The sequence below is a fragment of the Pan troglodytes genome, chromosome 2 (assembly GCF_028858775.2).
Source record: "Pan troglodytes isolate AG18354 chromosome 2, NHGRI_mPanTro3-v2.0_pri, whole genome shotgun sequence".
Lineage (NCBI taxonomy): Eukaryota > Metazoa > Chordata > Mammalia > Primates > Hominidae > Pan > Pan troglodytes.
This window is the reverse complement of record NC_086015.1, coordinates 134,464,484-134,483,885: the sequence shown is the minus strand read 5'-3', so window position 1 is coordinate 134,483,885 and position 19,402 is coordinate 134,464,484. Positions and strand designations below refer to the sequence as shown.

General features: G+C 39.9%; 1 protein-coding gene across 43 annotated transcripts in view; it reads right to left on the bottom strand.

Annotated features, from left to right (window-relative positions):
* Positions 1-19,402, bottom strand: part of NEK11 (NIMA related kinase 11) — a 323,630-nt gene that overhangs the window by 118,004 nt on the left and 186,224 nt on the right. For all 43 annotated transcript variants that reach the window (XM_063807178.1, XM_063807173.1, XM_063807184.1 and 40 more), the window contains one exon: positions 3,579-3,739. In XM_063807178.1, coding sequence (XP_063663248.1) covers positions 3,579-3,739 — 161 coding nt within the window. The remainder of the gene's footprint in view (positions 1-3,578; positions 3,740-19,402) is intronic.

Below are 19,402 nucleotides of genomic sequence, written 5' to 3'. Positions count from 1 at the left end.
TGGAGAACCCTGTTATGATGGCAGCTATAAACTCAATTCTCCTGAGATCTAAGATGCTGGCTCCAATTCAGTGACCACAGACTTGGCAGAGGAGCCATCAACAATATGATAATGGCTTGTGATAAAGGTTTTATTGATGCTGTGCTTATCACAGCAGAGAAACAGTTGGCAATCATCAGCAATTAGGTGCTTAATAAAACTGCTTTGGAGACACTGCTACTAAAAAGATTGTCATGGGTGGCACAAAGAACTCAGCAATCAATCTCAATGAAGTCCATGGCTGTGTTTCTTTTTGAAAGCACTTCTTTCATCAAAATAACTATGTGACTTTGGCTCCATCTAAAGGAAGGGGAATCAACTTTGATCTGATTACACACATAGAAGGCATTTGTGTGATGACCACCTAAGCAGACCCTGGCACACTCAGAGGTCCAGGGAAAGACCAGGGAAAGGGGAGAAGAGGCCAATCTGAGAGATGGCAGCAGGTCTCTCTCAATTCACAAAGTTGACCATGACTGAGTTCTGTAGTGTAATTTGTATGTTGCTAATGAAAATAACCTGAAAGGGAAGAGTCCACATTCATCACCTTTGGGGAAGGAGAAACTATATTGAATTACTGGAAGAAAACAAATGGGGTTGTAATTACCTGTCTCTAATACAAATTACTCTATTGTGTAATTTTTTTTGCTACTCTATACAAATTACTCTATTTTTTGCTAATCTATACAAATTGCTCTACTGTGTATTGTTTTTGCTACTATAGAATGTATATTGACCTAGAATGGACTTGGCAACACTTCTGTTTCCCTTATGCCAAGTCCATTCTAGGTCAATATATATTCTATAGTAGCAAAAACATTGACTTGAGAATGTGACTGATGTGGGCCTGAGGCATGAGTCTGATCCTTGCCTAGGTACGTGACCACAGGAAGGCTACATCTCTCTCAGAAACTAACTTTCCTCAATTAGAGTGAGCAGAGATCATGCCACTGCACTCTAGTCTGGGCAACAGAGCGAGACTCCGTCTCAAAAAAAAAAAAAAAAAGAAAGAAAAGAAAGAAAATAGGAATAAGATAACTACCCAACAGGGTTTGTGAGACAAAATACCACCATGTATGTGAGAGGCTGTATTTAGTCTGTTCTCACACTGCTAATAATGACATACGTGAGGCTGGGTAATTTATAAAGAAAAAGAGGTTTAATGGACTCACAGTTCCACATGGCTGGAAAGGCCTCACAGTCATGGTGGAAGGTGAAAGCCATGTCTTACATGGCAGCAGGCAAGAGAGAATGAGAGCAAAGTGAAAAAGGAAACCCCTTATAAAATCATCAGATCTCGTGAGACTTATTCACTACCATGAGAACAGTATTGGGGAAACCACCCCATCATTCAATTATCTCCCACCATGTCCCTCCCATAACACATGGGAATTATGGGAGCTACAATTCAAGATGAGATTTGGGTGGGGATATAGCCAAACCATATGAGAGGCCTTAGCATCTTGTCCCAATAGATTACTTAAAATCAATCACAATCTGTCATGTAACATGTGATAGATATACAACCCAGAGAACAAAACTGCTGCCCTTATGTTTATCATCTGCCTTAAGACTAATAAGAAGGAATTTTTAAAAAATTACTTAAAAGCAAGTTAGAAAATCTCACTTTAACATTAAGGAGTTTTGGCAGTATCATAAAGAGGTACTGGATACCTTGACTGAGTAACTTCATAATAATAATAGCTAATATCTCATGAAGTATTTTATTAAATTCTGAGCATTATTCTAATTACTTTATATTGATTACTTCATTTAATCCTCAAAACCACTCTGTGAGGTAGAAACCATTATTCTCCCACTTTACAGATTAGAAAACTGAGGCACAGTGAAGTTCAGTAATTTGAACAAGGTCACGCCAACTGCAAGTTATAAAGACAGATGCAAGCAATCTGATTTCCAACCCTATATTCTAAGTGCCAAAGATGGATATTCTGAGACTGGAAAAAATGTATTTCCTGACCTAGGAGCTGTTTGCCATATAGTATTTTATTCATGTGGTTCTAAATCTGTTTTATTTTCTTAAAAAACATTTCTAAGTGATAATATTAGTAGCTAAAATTTTACCGCTTGATGCTTTGACCAAAAATTGAGCACTGTATGTATTTTGCATATCATGTGTTTTGCAACCATAGGCCCAGAATGAAGGCTCTGTAATGCTGCAATAATATCCGTTACAGTTGTTTATGACAGTGGCTCAGAAGGTAGTAGAAATTATATTTTCGATTTGTGGTAGGAGGTGCTGTTGTTTTCCAGATTCCGTTGGAAAAAAATGGGGAAACGGTATAAGCAAAGTTTTTATTTTGGCATTCTGAATCCCCCCTTTAGCTGTATTTTTCTCAAAATGTATTTGTTTCTCTCTTCATGTATTTGTCTCCTAAATTATCTCTCTCTAATCCTTTCTCTTTATCTCTTTCTCCTCTTTATCTCATCCCTTTTTTTGCTTGGCCCCATACCTGTACCCTTCACTTGCCTCTCTCTCTTAATATCAAATTGGAGAGCACTTCTTACTGCTTTTATTTATTGAATATTATGACACATAATCTTTATTAAAATGGTTGAATGGATTTAAGTGGCTGAATGGATTGAATATTATGATATATTGCATAATCTTTATTAAAAATGGTTGAATGGATTTTTGGAGTGAATCATCTTCACTCCAAAAATCATCTCCTCTAGCTGAGTCTTCACTCAGGTGCCCTTTGGTAGACTTTTATTTTAGTAGCTGCATGGTTCTCAGTTAATAAAAGCTTCTGTAACTCATGGAAGTTTAGGATTGGAAGGTAAGAAGAAAAGAAGGTATGTATGTACATTGCCCAAAGCTTTCCCCTTCATCTTCATATGCCTCTTGCTTTTTATTCCTCTCTTGCAGACACTCAACACTGAAAGCACATGTCAGGGGTGTTTCTTGACCTATGGCCCATATAAGGCTTAATCTTGCTATAGTTAAAAGAGATCTACTACAAGGGCATAGGGCATATACTCAGAGAGACCTCACCACTTAAGCAAGAATGTGTCCTCAGAGGCTAAAAGTAGCTAGAAAGATTATCCCCTAAGCCCAGGATCTTTGGTTCTGATCCCCAAAACTAAGTCAGTCTTTACAAATTTTATTTGCATTCAATTTGTGAATATGACCCCAAAATATGATTACCAGACAGAAAGGTATATAAAAAGTGCCATTCTCTCTGCTAAAGAGATATTTGCATTTTTTAATTCAATAGCTGGGTATACGAAGCCCTCCTCAGTGTGCAATATGGTGTGTGCCATCTCCCAACCCCCCAAATAAGTGCAGCATGCTCCAGTTCTTCCCCCATCAACATGGTCCAGATCAGATTCTCCAAATTCCATAGGGCCCTGCCTGCCTCTGGACCTTGAAAAGCCAGACTTACCACAAGTAGCTATTATAATAACCCTGTTCCCCATGTCCCCAACTTCACCTTATAAGACTTCCTTTCTTCTCTGGGAGAGTCCAATCAGTACCTTGAACAGTTCCATGGCTTCTGACAGGGAGCATTACATACCTGTTGGTTTGTTCTGTAAGCAGGCTGGGATCCCTCATTCCTGATTTCTTTCTCTGGTCTTTCTAGCGCTATTTCTTCCTCCTCCTCATCACTCTCTTCACAATAGGAATCAAATGCATCAGCGTAGTACTCTTCAGCCACAAGTGGGTCTTCTGGGATCTCTGAAATAATGAACCAACAGTCAGATACTACCAGTTATTAAAATTATAATGAGGTAAGAATACTGTATCTTTTCACAGGGATGTATATTTTGCTTGCGCTGACAAAGCTTCCATGGAGTGTAGAGCTGAATCTCAGCTTCCTGGAAGTATTTGGTTGAATGTAATAAACACTCAGCAAAATAAAACCAGTACAGGAAAGGAGGAACATTTCCATTAGCAACTACCGTTTGAAGGTAAGAAAAAAAATCATTAAATAAGAATAAATAATATGCTTTAACATTTTGACATTTGGAGGCATGAATCCTTATTAAAAATGAGGAAATTTAGGAGCAAAGGTAGGACAAGATGTCCTGGCTGAAGGGTCCTACTACACAACACACATAAAGTTTTTAGCATAGGAAGTTGGAGCAAAACTACCACAGCATTTTTCCTAGATATTTCTTTTTTTTTTAAATGTTACTGGTAAGACCAAACAAGATGAACAGGATATATAGCAGCATCGTTTTGGCAAGCTGGGAAAAACACAATTCTTTTCTAACAGGTAATGATGGCTTTTGAGATGGAGTTCACTCTGGTGGGTCCTACTTACTCAACCTTACATTCAGCACTTATTTTAAAAAAGAATACCCACCTAAGCTGATGACAATAAGCATCTACCCAAGTTACTTGATGCAACATTGTTAGTAACTAGAATAAAGTTGGTGTTTATAACAATCTTCAGTGAAGAAAGGCCATGAATGGATCACAAGAAAGCATAACAATATAAACTCTAATTTACTAATGGGGGGCTAGAAATAAAGAACTACCCAAACAACTACCCTTGGGCTGGGGGAGGAGAAAATCAGAATACTCAGCTGCAGCAAAACAATAGGCATTTTAGACTTTGCACCATACTCAGACTTAAAATTAAAATTTTTCTTCCAAATTGTAACACATTATTTTTCAATCTATTGTTGCTATTTCTGGTCTAGTGGGAAAAATATGAAATTTGGGTTCAGAAAATCAAGGCTAGAATCTAGCTCTTCCACCTTTTAGATGAAAATTTGTGCAAGAGACTTAAACTCACAGAGCTCCAATTTCTGTGATAAAATTAACATAAGTGTAATCTAGTAGAGTGGCTGCTGAGATTGAGTAATAGAATTCTCATGAAAGCATCGGTATGCAGGGAAGTTTCATACAAATGTTCACTCAATTTCCAAGTCTGTACAAATGGGCTTTTCATTAAATGAGTCCAGAATCCTTTGAAAGTAAGATACTTAATGGATGTAGAATTCCCTGGAAATAGAAGATGTTAAAATGTGTTTGTTATCTATGGTTTCCCACTAAAACATAAAAGGCTGCTGTACAGTAGAATAAAAATTAGTCAGCTCAAAAGACAAAAATTACATATATTCAAAATTGCCTTTGCCAGTTCCTCAGAAAGCAGTGTACTAGGGATCTCATACCTTCTCTCAGCAATTTCAACACAACGTATTTTTTTTTTCACATCAGTTCAGATCACTGATTTTCAGCTGAGCAACAGATGAGATAGAATACTGTTATGGCGAAGCCACAGTTTTTATTATTTTTATTATTTATATTGAAATGATATATATTATTTTTATTAAACGTGGCTTCTAGTCATTATATCAAGACACCTGCACGTGTCTGTATGTACACATATATATATAACATACCTATCCACATATGTACATGCATATAGAACTTCAATACCTTTTGCATACAAGTGGTTTTTGGTTACAGGGGTGACTTTTGTAGTGGTGAAGTCTGAGATTTTAGTGCAGCCTCACCGAGTAGTATACACTGTACCCAATATGTAGCTTTTTATCCCTTACCTTCCTCCCACCCTCCTCCCTTCTGAGTCTCCAAAATCCATTATACCACTCTGCATGCCTCTGTGTACCCATAGCTTAGCTCCCACTTATAAGTGAGAACATATGGTATTTGGTTTTTCATTCCTGAGTTACTTCACTTAGAATAATGGCCTCCAGCTCCATCCAGGTTGCTGCAAAAGACAGTATTTCATTCTTTTTTTAATGGCTGAGTAGTATTGCATGGTGTATATATGCCACATTTTCTTTATCCACTCATCAGTGATGGGCAGTTATGTTGGTTCCATATCCTTGCAATTGTGAATTGTGTTGTGATAAACATAAACGTGCAGGTGTCTTTTTGCTGTAATGACTAGAAGCCATGTTAATAAAGATCTTCATTTTACTTACACTGAGAACGACAAGAGAATCACAGCATGAGAAGTGTATGAAAACTAAAATCTCCTGAGAGATCTCCAGTTCTGCCATCAAGTAGGGACATGTGCTTGCTGAGTGGAATGAAAGACAGAACCATACGATGTCTTCCTTCTCTTGCCCACCCTCAACTCTCCCTGAATCTCTGTGTTTCTTTCTCTGAGTTGTCCATTCTCCCTCTTTCCCCACTCTTTTCTACTTCCTCTCCCTCTCCTTGAGTCTCTTTTTCCCTTTGACAGTTATTCATTCTCTCACTCATTCATATTTTTCCCTCTTGCTCTCCCATTTTTTCTTTATCTTCATTCCTCCTTGTCCACTCCCTTGGCTTTCAAACTACGACACGGTAAGAAATATCATTTACATTGTTGCCCAGTGCACAGAAATGTGCTTATATATGTATGTTTATAAATATCTTTATAGTCGAAACAAAAGTTTCATACATCAAGACCTACTTACCCAAACTACATATGACACACTCTGGTGTTTTTCATCCTGTTAAATTAATTTTTTAATGCTGGTTGCAACTCACTAAACTGACCTCTCAACCTGCAGTTTGAAAAACACCCCAACCTAGCTAGAGAGGCCAACATTCAGAAACACTCCTTTAGAATGCTGGCTTTGGCATAAAAACAAAATCTGCATTTAAATCAAGCCTCTAGCAATAGCTCTGTAACACTGTGTTATTTAAGCTTTCTGCACTTCAGTTTTCTCATCTATAAAATAAAGATGATAATATTCATCTCATGGAATTGTTGTGAACATTACATAGTATAATGGATGCAAAGTATGTATCAAATAAGGCAAACACTCAGTAGTTTTTCCTGTAATACCCAACACCAGGAAGAAATAACAGTCATGCCTCACTTAACAATGAGGATATGTTCTGAGGAATATGTCATTCAGGTGATTTCATCATTGTGTGAACATCATAGAGTGCACTTATTACAAACCTCGATGGTATAACCTACTACACATCTATGTTTACGTGGTATAGCCTATTGCTCCTAGGCTACAACCCTGTACAGCATGTTACTACACTGAATACTGTAGACAATTGTAATACAGTGGTAAGTACTTGTGTATCTTAACATTAAAAATGTACAGTAAAAATACAGTATAAAAGATTTTTTAAATGGCACATCTGTACAGGGCTGTTACCATGAATGGAGCACGCAGGACTGCAAGTTGCTCTGGGTGAGTCAGTGAGTGAGTGGTGAGTGAATGCGAAGGCCTAGAACATTACTGTACGCTACTATAGACTTATAAACACTGGACACTTAGGCTACACTACATTTATAAAAAATGTTTTCCTTTCTTCAATAATAAATTAAGCAGCTTACTGTACATTTTTTAAACTTCTTGACTCTATTGTAATAACACTTAGCTTCAAACACAAACACATTGTACAGCTGTACGAAAATATTTTCTTTTTTTCATATCTCTCCTAACTAGGAGATAGTCAACAAGCATTTTTTCTTTCTTTTTCTTTTTCAACTATTTTGTTAAAAATGAAGACACAAACATACACATTAGTCTACTGCTACACAGCCTCAGGATCACTGATACCACTGTCTTCCACCTCCACATCTTGTCCCACTACAAGGTCTCTAGGGGCAGTAACACACACAGAGCCTCCATCTACTGTGATAACAGTGCCTTCTTCTGAAACACCTCCCGAAGGACCTGCCCAAGGCTGTTTTACAGTTAATTTTTTTTAATAAGTAGAAGGAGTACACTTTAGAAAAATGATAAAAAGTATAGCAAGCCAGGCATGGTGGCTCACTCCTATAATCCCAGCACTTTGGCAGGCCGAGGCAGGCAGATCACCAGAGGTCAGGAGTTCGAGAACAGCCTGGGCAACATGGAGAAACCCAATCTTTACCAAAAATACAAAAAATTAGCTGGGTGTGGTGGCGCACACCTGTGGTCCCGGCTAACTGGGAGGCTGAAGTGGGAGGATCACTTGAGCCTGGAAGGTGGAGGATGCAGTGAGCCGAGATTGTGCCACTGCACTCCAGACTGGGTAACAGAGTGAGACCACACCTCAAAAAAAAAAAAGTATAGTAAATACATAAAGTAGTAACAGTCATTTGTCATCACTATACTGTACATAAATACATGCATTACACTTTTATATGACTGGCAGTGTAGTAGGTTTATTTACCCAGCATCACCACAAGTATGTGAGTGGCTATGTTGCTCTGCAATGTTATGATGGCTATGATAGCACTAGGTGTTGGGAATTTTTCAGCTTCATTAACTGGACCACCATTGTACATGCAGTCTGTCATTGACCAAAAGATTGTTATGCAGTGTATGACTGTATTAGACAATTGCAAATATATACTCAAGTTTAAAATATTTATTTATTTTAAATAGAATAACTTCTCAAAATCCATACTGAACCCAACTGAAATGGGCAATATGGAATCTCGCCTCTCTGTGGTTTCCTTTCTGTGGACTCCACAGGAACCCGCAGGCATTTCACCACACTGTTCACCTCCCACTGTCCTTCCTGTCCACTGATTCCATCAAGGTTTCCTTCAAGCAGCTCAGAAGAAACCTCTGCAAGGGGGGTTGACAAATATGTTCTGTAAAGGGCTAGACAGTAAAACAATTTTAGGCTTTGCAGATTACGTGGTCTCTGTCACAACTACCCAACTCTGCCTTTGTAGTGTGAAAACAGACAATACATAAATAAATGAGTGTGGCTATGTCCCAATAAAACTTTATTTACAAACATAGGCAGTGGACCAAGTCATATCTCTACAACACAGACAAACCTTTCTTTTGTTAAAATACTAAGCTCCTTTTCCCAAAACGTAGCTCATTGTGTACAGACAGCCTTAGTCCCTTTCCCTCTCCTACCTAAGATTTCCTCCTAGAAGGGGAAGAAGGAAAGAAGTGGCCAGGGAAAAGTGCCATTCTGCCACCTAAGCTGTGAAACAAACTGGAATGAATCTGTCTCCAGTATTTCTTAAGTAAGCACCACTAATTTGGTGCTTCCCACAAAAGGACTCATTTTCATTTTCAAAGGGAAAAGTCAAAAGAAACGTAAGTCCGTTCAAACTGTGTTTGTCAAGCCTCATGTTTTTCATACATAGACCCAATTTGAAGCCTTGTTAGCTTAAGATTCCTTTCTCCTGTCACTAAGGGGAAAAGAGTCTGATAAATAGCTTTAATTTCCTTGCACCCTGAAGTCAGCCTCATAATGGGTATACTGGAGTGGCATTCCAGATCTTCTGTATGCCAGGCAAGCAGTAACAGAATGTGTTTATGAAGGAATCCAATAATGGCTGCACGAGTTTGGACACAGATGTTTCAAATCCATGCTGGAAAAACGAATACATCACCCTGTTCCAGGAAAATGATGGCCTTTATCAGATCCTTCAATTAAGACCCAAATAAATGCCTTTCTCTAAGACTTGTGTGAGCATCAGGATCACCTGCGGGCTTGTTAAAACGGATCTCTGGGTCCCACCCCAAGACTTGCTGATTCAGCAGGTCTGGTGTGGTACCTGAGAATCTGCATTACTCACAAGTTCCCAGCTGATGCTGATGCTGCTGGCCTGGAGGCTGCACTCTCAGAATCACTGCTCTAGAATGTGACTAGTTCAAAGAAGAGTATACACTATAATAAAATCTAAAAGATTTTATACTATTTCTACATATTTCAACCTTTGTATGTTAAAGACAAAACGTAAACGTAAGAAAAACTTTACCTTAGAAGAGCTCAAGTTACTGTGCTATTAGTTGTCTAAATTACTTAAAATCTCCATGGAGGTATAAGTAATTCAACTACTCCCATTTTGTTGATAGAAAAGAACAAAGCTAAGGGTGAGCAGCCCAAAGTTATAATCTTTATATTTGTGTGCATTTTACAGTTTAAAAAGCACACTGATATACATTTGATACCACAAAAATTTGATACCATTTAATAGCACAAAGATACCATTTGATCTTTGCAACAACTCTTCAATGTAGACTAGAATGACATTTTTCTGCCCACTTTTCAGATAGGAAAAGTAAGGTTCAGACAAGCTAATGACCAACCGAAGGTCACACTGCTGCATCTGAATCCCCTTTCTTTCACTGAATAAGTCTATTTATGGTTAGTTAGAAATTTTCATCTTTGCTAGTAAAACCATTTCAGAAAGGTCATGATTACCTTTCTTGTAGCTCTGAAAGATATTAGACAACAAGGGATAGACTTTTGACTTACGAGACAGAAAAACTGAAGCTTAGTCATCCTGGTAAACCGTCTTAAGGGAGCTGGGAGAATCAGATTCAGCCTGAGCCTAGTTCTCACTACCATCTATCTCAGATGTGTCAAACTTGAGTGTGCCTCAGAATCAGCTGGAAGCCTTGTTAAAACAGATTCCTGCTCCCACACCCAGTGTTTCTGATTCAGTAGGTCTGGAATGGGGCCTGAGATTCTGCATTTCTAACTATGCCACTCGTCTGGAAACACACTTTGAGAACTATTGCTCTATCTTATAGAACCTTCGAGGAGAAAATGACATACAGATGCAACTGTTAAATGAAAAACTCCCTGTCACTTCATCTACTGCATTAGCTCTTTAAACTGCTGAAACGATCCAGATATACATTAACAATTTTTTTTAAAAAGCGTGTTTTCATAAAACAGGAACTTTGCCTGAAGAGAAAACCAAGTTTCCTCTAAAGGAACTTAGTTCCTTTTAGACATTTAGAAGATCTCAGCCTGTGGGCCCACCACCATCCCAAATGGTTTTAACCATTAGAATGCCTTAAGCAAATCCGTGTGACAGGCTTCCCAGAATGGTTCTTAAAGGGTGGTCCCCAGAATAGCAAGAACAACATCACCTGGGCTCTTATTAAAAATAAAAATTTCCAAATTTGCCTATACCTCCAACCTACTGAATCAGAAACTGGGATGAAGGTCCAGCAATGTGTGGTTTGACAAGCTCTCCAGGTGATCCTGATGCACCCTTAAGTTTGAGAACCACTAATTCAGCACAATGACTGGCACTTTATGTCTGCTGAAATAAAAATCCCTTCTAATATTCCAGGTAGATGGTAAGCTCCAGGAGGGCAGAGGCCACACCCATCCTGCTTACCATGGTATCCCCAACACATGATTCAAAGCAGACACCCAAAACTTCTTGCTGAATAAATGAGTACATAAATCTCTAAGAGATAAGGACTTTCAAATTGCCACATAATATCATATACAAATAATTAACTAATCTTTTGGGAGAGTAACGTGGAGAGGGGAAGCTGAGGAGAGGAAGGAGATACAGATGTTTTTCCTAAGACCCCCCCACCCCTTTCCTCTTTTTCACATACTTTGAACTTATATCTCAGATGTAGTCATACCTTCGAACTGCAAAAAATGTCTTCACCATACTAAAACTTCCAGTTACATCCTGCAGGCCCACTCAGTCAAGTCCCAGAACTCAGTCAAGAGGACCCAGAGTGTGACAGCAAATGCTGTTAGGCTGGAGCTTTCTCCAGGTGCCCTAGAGTCTGCCCCAGACACCCTGCCTCTCTCTGCATATCTAATCATAGTTCAGCATTAAAGTTTGCGGAGCTGGCTGTCATGGGGCAGACAGAGGGTGGGTGGTGGGAGCCCTCAGCAGAAGGCAGCTACCAAAAGATGTCCATCTCTATTTTTCCTTTCTTTTCTAGTTTTCTGAAGAGGGAAATGGCTTTATTACACCAAGCCAGAAAATACTGAACAAGGCTATTATAAGGCTCTAATAAGAACAAACTGATTTATTCTTGATCTCAATGTGGCCTCTATGAAGACCATGTTCATTCATTACAAATTGGGAGTGGCAGTGCTTAGAATGATTACAGTTATTATTTGTATTAACATGGCAGCCATCAAAGCATTTCTTAATTTCCCAAAAATAACATTTGTGGGTGTGAAAAACTGCTCAAATTCATTTTTTAATAAAAACATTAAAAATAAAAATATTATTTTCTCATATGTATAGGAAACCTATGATTAATATGCTACAACGTCCCCAAAACCATAAGATTTTTTTTTACCTTTTACATAAGGTAAAACTCAATACTTAGAGAAGACACACAGACATAGGCATTGTGCTGAGTTGCCTCAATTTCCCCCAGAAGCTCCATTTTGTATAAGGTAAGCACAATTTAGATGAAAACAAAACAAAACAAACAAAAAACCAAAAAGAAATTGAAGTCAAAGTTAACTGGTGACATCTGCTGCTTCTGAGAAAAACTGCCTTGCATCGGAAGTGATGATACAAAGTAGCGACTAGGAGGACCAGCTGTAGGGTCAGATGGCAATCAAATTCTGCCTCTGTTGCTTATTGGCTGTGTGACCTCAGGTGGGCTACTTCACTTCTCTGGGTCACGGTGTTCTCATTTGTAAGTGGGTGTAGTGGCTACTATCAATGCCCCACACAAATTCTCTTCCCAGACACACTCCAAAGTATAATTGGCACACCCTCGTCTGCTAGCTGCTGTGCATGTTGGCTGCTGTATTAAGTCAGCTAGAGCTGTCTTGAGAAGATACCACAGATTGGGTGATTTAAACAATAGAAATTTATTTCCCAGAGTTCTGGAGGTTGGAGATTAAGGGGCCAGCAGGGTTGGATTCCTCTGAGGCCTTTCTCCTTGGCTTCCCTCTTGCTGCTTCTTCACAAGGTCATCCTCTGTGCATGCATACCCTGGTGTCCCTGTGTCCTAATCTCTTCTTCCTCTTTTTTTTTTTTTTTTGTATACTTTAAGTTTGGGGATACATGTGCAGAACATGCAGGTTTGTTACATGGATACACACGCGTCATGATGGTTTGCTACACCCAGGTTTGCTGCACCCATCAACCCATCATCCACATTAGGTATTTCTCCTAATGCTATCCCTCCCCTAGTCCCCCACCCCCTGACAGACCCCAGTGTGTGATGTTCCCCTCCCTGTGTCCATGTGTTCTCATTGTTCAACTCCCACTTATGAGTGAGAACATGCAGTGTTTGGTTTTCTGTTCTTGTGTTAGTTTGCTGAGAATGATGGTTTCTAGCTTCATCCATGTCCCTGCAAAGGATGTGAACTCATCCTTTTTTATGGCTGCATAGTATTCCATGTTATATATGTGCCACATTTTCTTTATCCAGTCTATCATTTTTGGGCATTTGGGTTGTTTCCAGGTCTTTGCTATTGCGAATAGTGCTGCAATAAACATACATGTGCATGTGTCTTTACAGTAGAATGATTTATAATCCTTTGGGTATATACCCAGTAATGGGATTGCTGGGTCAAATGGTATTTCTGGTTCTAGATCCTTGAGGAATCACCACACTGTCTTCCACAATGGTTGAACTAATTTACACTCCCACCAACAGTGTAAAAGCATTCCTATTTCTCCACATCCTCTCCAGCAACCCTATCAAAAAGTGGGCAAAGGATATAAACAGACTCTTCTCAAAAGAAGACATTTATGTGACCAACAAACATATGAAAAAAAGCTCATCATCACTGGTCATTAGAGAAACGCAAATCAAAACCACAATGAGATAAGGTCTCATGCCAGTTAGAATGGCGATCATTGAAAAGCCTAATCTCCTCTTCTTATGAGGACACAGTCAGATTGGCTTAGAGCCCACCCTATCAGCCTCATTTTAATTTAACCACCTCTCTAAAAGCCATGTCTTCAAATACAGTCACATTCTGAAGTACTGGGGGTTAGGGCTTCAACATATGGCTTTTAGTGGGGACTCAGTGAAGCCTATAACAGTTGCTGACAGCACACAGATACTCTATTCTCCACAGAATTGTTCTTGGATCAAAGAAGCCCTCCTTACTGAAAAGATGATGCCACATCTCTGCCCCAGGGGCAGTCCTGGCCAATGACTGAGTGACTTAAGGTAAAACCATCTTTGTGGTGTTACTCATGCCCCAGAGCTCCCTGTGTGAGCAGACTGAGGCTAGTCTCCAGCTGAGACCACATCCTTGCTCAGCTCCTTTTATCTGGACACAGCCCCCAACCCCACACCAAACTCTATATACACACACCCACATCCTTAGAGCTCTCCACAATAAGATACATGCACCAGATACACATCTCAGGCTGTGCTTCTAAGGAACCCATCTAAAGACTTGGACATTATAATAAAAATATCTTGACTCATGGTTACAAAACAAAATATAAAGGATAAGTGACACTATACAGTAAGATAAACATCTCTTAAAGAAAAATAGTCAGGTGCCAGCAAAGTCACATTCTTTAATATTATAACTTTAATCCTCAGACCTTCAAGAAAATAATAGAGCCCACATCTGTGGCACTGCTAAAGTGAGTCCTTTGTCAGATATCAATTACATCTCAGATGACTAAATTTTTTTCTCTCTGGAGGTTTAGTCTCCTGGCCCTCTTCAAAGTCTTCTTAAAATGCTTCATCTTGCATAATGTCCAGAACATGGTAGATGCTCCATAAAATGGCACTTATTAATTTAGTAGGTAGAAAGATTCGCTTTTATAATTGTTGTTGTGAGAATTTTTTTTAAGAAATTGTATTTAGAAAAATACCTAATAAAAGTGCAGGGAAAGAAAATGATATGATCCCTTCTGCCAGGGAACAAGAGGAGGGCTTTGGCCCTGTTCCAGAAAGGTGGAGGGAAAGAGAGTGGGAGGGGCCAGAGTGAGATGGTGGCCGATCATGTGCTCTGTAAGACGCCAAATTCACCTGAAACTTAGCATAAATGTACCATCTAGGTTTGTGGGAGTACACTCTATGATGTTTGCTCAATGACAAAATTGCCTAAGGACACATTTCTTAGAACACATCCCCGTTTTTAAGTGATGTGTGACTGTACACATAAAGGGCCAACAGCATAGCTAGAGGAAAACACTTCCCAGGCAGAGGTCACCTGCCCTTCAGGATGACAGCTGAACTCTCCCAACAAGATAAAAACCACTCCTAAAACCCCAGCCTTCCATTCTCCCAGCAGCTTATAAGGATACCCAGTCTCTCCCTCCCCCATGCCTTCCCCGGCACTATTAAAGAAAAAAAACTGACTCTTTTGATACTTTGCTGTTGGGGAAAAGGCATTTTATCCATCTCAAAACTTCAATTCAACATATATTGTATTTTATTTTTTCCTTTTCAATTTTTAAAAGCAATCTCTCTCCCCACTGTGAACCATGAAATAGTTTATCAGAATTATGCAGTGAGTCATCGGCTGGGCCTCGAACACTGTTTTCACGGTGTCCTAGTTCCCGGTGACAGCAGTTAAGATTGCTCATTGGAGCTCAGAAGTCATAGAGAGGGAAGGGCACACTCTGAGACCCACAATTGTTCCTTTCCCTGGTGACTCATCCCCTTTTATGATACCATGGGCCCCTGCTGGAGGTCCCAGAGAAGCTGTTACTCCACATGCCAAATGGCTGCTGCATCTCTATTTCATTACAAAGAGCCCCCTCTGCGCCCAAGGGAAGCAACTGTAATTTTCAATCACCGTAACTTTTAGTGGGACTGGAGGCGTGCAGCAGCATATTTGCTAAGAAATGTTTCAAACCAATGTTCAAGCCAGAGAAGAATATGGACAGCCCCCAGTGAAATAAACACACTCATATTCTGAGGGAGAAATGAACAATCCAGGTATCTTTTAACACTCAGGTCTGCAATCATCTCCTATCTTCCATTGGCATCATGTCTTACACAGGCTGCTGCAGAAATGTTTTGAACCAATGTTCAAGCCAGAGAAGAATATGGACAGCCCCCAGTGAAATAAACACACTCATTCTGAGGGAGAAATGAACACTCCAGGTATCTTTTAACACTCAGCTCTGCAATCATCTCCTATCTTCCATTGGCATCATGTCTTACACAGGCTGCTGCAAGCCTTGCCTAATGCACTCACCATGTGACTCTCCCCTTTCAATGATGCCCTCGCTGCCAATAAAATTGAGTATAAAATCTTAAGTTTGGCAGGCAAGACCTTTTATCATTTGCAACCCACATTCCCAGATCTGCCTCTTCTTACCAATGAATATGGTAGATCTCATTTAAAGGTATGTACCAAAAGACTCTGACTGGGCTGTCCTGGTCTGGGTCTAGGAAGCTTTATTTTTCTGATGCTTTCCAGATAGTTCTCATATGTACCTTCAGAATCCTGGCTTTCATAACCTGAACTCTGTATTTTTCCCTGAATTCACTCTTGCTTTCCCACTTCATCTCTTTAAAGTACCACTTCTTTTAGAATTGACCTAATATGGTAGACACTAGCCACTTGTGGCTATTTGAATTAAAATTATTAAAATTAAATAAAATGACAAATTCAGTGGCACTAGCTACTTTTCAAGTGCTCAATAGTCACCTGTGACAAAATTTTAGAATATTTCCAACACTGCAGAAAATTCTACTGGACAGCACTGTTCTAGGCTGTCACCTCTCTAAATAGAGGGCCACAGCCGCTGCTTTCAGTTTGGCCAGATTTCTTTGAAGCTCTGGGATGTGAGTCACTTTACCTCTCTGATCCTCAGTTCCTCTCCTGGCCAGCACACCATCTACCATCACCAATCCCCACCTCTGCAAAAAGAAGGCAGAATCTCCTGGCCCTTGAAAGTGCTCCAGCTCTCACAGTTGTGGATGTAGCAGGGGAGAGGTAGTGTCTCCATCGCACCCCAGCCCTAAGCCTCTTCATGTAACCGAGTGCCATATCAAAGGATGTATCCAATCAAATCTTCTCATCTGTAAGATGCCCTTTTCCGCCTTCTTTTACACCATATCTACATGCACAGGTTGAATAAATGCCCAACCCCAGCCTTCTGGGCAACCCCCTTGCCCAGAGAAAGGCAAGCTCATGGACCTCCCACACCCCCATGGTAGACAATATCTTTCTTTTCTTTTTTTTTTATATTTTTTTTTGTTATACTTTAAGTTCTAGGGTACATGTGCACAACGTGCAGGTCTGTTACATATGTATACGTGTGCCATGTTGGTGCGCTGCACCCATTAACTTGTCATTTACATTAGGTATATCTCCTAATGCTATCCCTCCCCCCTCCCCCAACCCCACAACAGGCCCCAGTGTGTGATGTTCCCCTTCCTGTGACCAAGTGTTCTCATTGTTCAATTCCCACCTATGAGTGAGAACATGCGGTGTTTGGTTTTTTGTCCTTGTATATTTCACAGCACAGCAGGAATCAAGACAACTTTGAGAATAATATCACTAACTGTAAGTGGAACTGAACCTCAAATACAAACAATATGTTTATATTCTTAGGATGGGGGTGCACATCAGTTGCTTGGTTTGCCATGATGCTTTCTTTCCTCACACAATAAACTATAGGGTTAGTACCTTGACCTTTTCTAAAATAAACTTTCAAAACCAGGGCTAAATTTAACTACATTGATTAGCTTAGCCTACAGCATCACACATGAGGTTGTGAAAAGAAATAATTTTCTTAGACAAAATGCATATTCATGACCCTTTCTGGAGGGCTAAATTAAGTACAGTACAGTACTGGTTTTTTATATATAGGACAGCAGGTTCTGCTGTAAGTGTCTCTCTAAGTGACACCTCTATATTTGACTGAGTGTACTAAAAGCTCTCCACTCCCTGCTACACACACACACACACACACATGCACGCACATTCACGTGACAGAAATAAGCTCCATGATCCTTTTGGAAATAGGTCTCCCTCAAGCTCTAGAGTCTGCACTTTTATCCTATATGTCAAGATGATTTTCCCTCAGGAAAAACTGTAATGTTTCCCTGAAACTTTTCTTTCCTGCTTTAGAGAGTAAAAGCCAAAATGACAAGGTAACATTTGTCTTTTCTCCCCCAAATTCAGAGAAATGAATTCAGGCCAGGAAATTCATTCTGTCAAGGAGAAATGTAGAAAGACTTCACAGAGACTCTGAAAAATTTGGTACATAGTGGGATGTGCTGTGTTTGGAGGCAGAAGACAACTCGTTCTATGACTTTAGGCAACTGGTTTAAGCTCCCAGGCCTTAGGTGTCTTACGTGTAGAATGGGATGGTGATAACTCACCAACCTTAAAACCAGAGCCTGAACTGAATGATTTCAGGTTACTTTTCTGCATTAAGACTTACAAATTTACGACAAGGAGTAATAAACTAGACCAATATCTTAGTTACTTTGGGCTTCTGTAACAGAATACTATAGACTAGGTGGCTTAAACAGCAGAAATTTATTTCTCACAGTTTTGAAGGCTGGGAAGTCTAAGGTCAAGGTGCTGGCAGATTCAGTGTCTGGTTGAAGGCTCCCTTCCTGATTTGCAGACTGCTGTCCTCTTCTTGTATCCTCATATGGTGGAGGAGCATGGAAACATAGAGACAGGAAGCCAGCTTTCTCATGTCTCTACTTACAACGGAACTAATCCCATCCTGTGGGCTCTACCCTCATGACCAAATCACCTCCTAAAGGCCTCATCTCGAAATATCATCCCACTGGGGATTAGGGTTTCAATATGATGAATCTGGGGGGACAAAAACATGTACTGCATTACAACCAGTGTGCACATGAATCATCTGGGGAACTTGATGAACTCTGGGTTCAGATTGGCAGGACTGGAGTAGGGCCTGAGATTCTGCATTTCTGACATGCTTCGAGGTGATGGAGATGCTGCTAGTCCACAAACCACACTTAGAGTAGTAAAAGAATAGACCACTGATTTCTGTTCCTGGCCACCAAATATTTGTCAAAAAGTAAGATTCTAACTAAGACCACCACAGCTGAAGGATTTAAATTACTACCATAGGCGGCCTGTCCCTACTCTCTTTTACTTTTTTCTGGTTGTATTTTCTCATTAACAAAGTTTCTGTCATGTACATTGGAATGCACTTAGCAACTTGTATGATTGTTGGCAGACAGAACACCTTGTAAGCCAAATGAGAGTTTCTCTTCAATAAAATCCTAACATCATAATTTCTCTTTTCCACCTCTGGTCTCCTGGAAAACATTTGTCTCCCATTGGCAGCACCCTTCTGTTAACCGGCCATCTGGAGGCAGTCAGGAAACTGCTAGAACATGCTTGCTGGCCTAAAGACATTCTCGGCTCACCAATGTGAAGAGGCAAACTTAACACAGCAAGATGGGATGTGTGTGTGTGTGTGTGTGTGTGGAGATGGGTGGCATGGGGGGGTTTAAGGAGTTGGTTCACATTCACACAATTACGGGGGCTGGCAAGTCCAAAATCTGCAAGGTAGGCCATGAGGGTAGGGCAACAGGCTGGACACTCAGAAAAGAGTTAATGTTGCAACCTTAAGTCCAAAGGAAGCCTGGAGACAGAATTCCTTCTTCTTTGGGGAAGATCAGTCTTCTTCTCTTAAAGCTTTCAACTGATTGGATGGGGCCCACTCACATTACGACATTATCAAGAGTAATCTGCTTTACTCAAAGTCAACTGATATAAAAATATTAATTGCATCTTAAA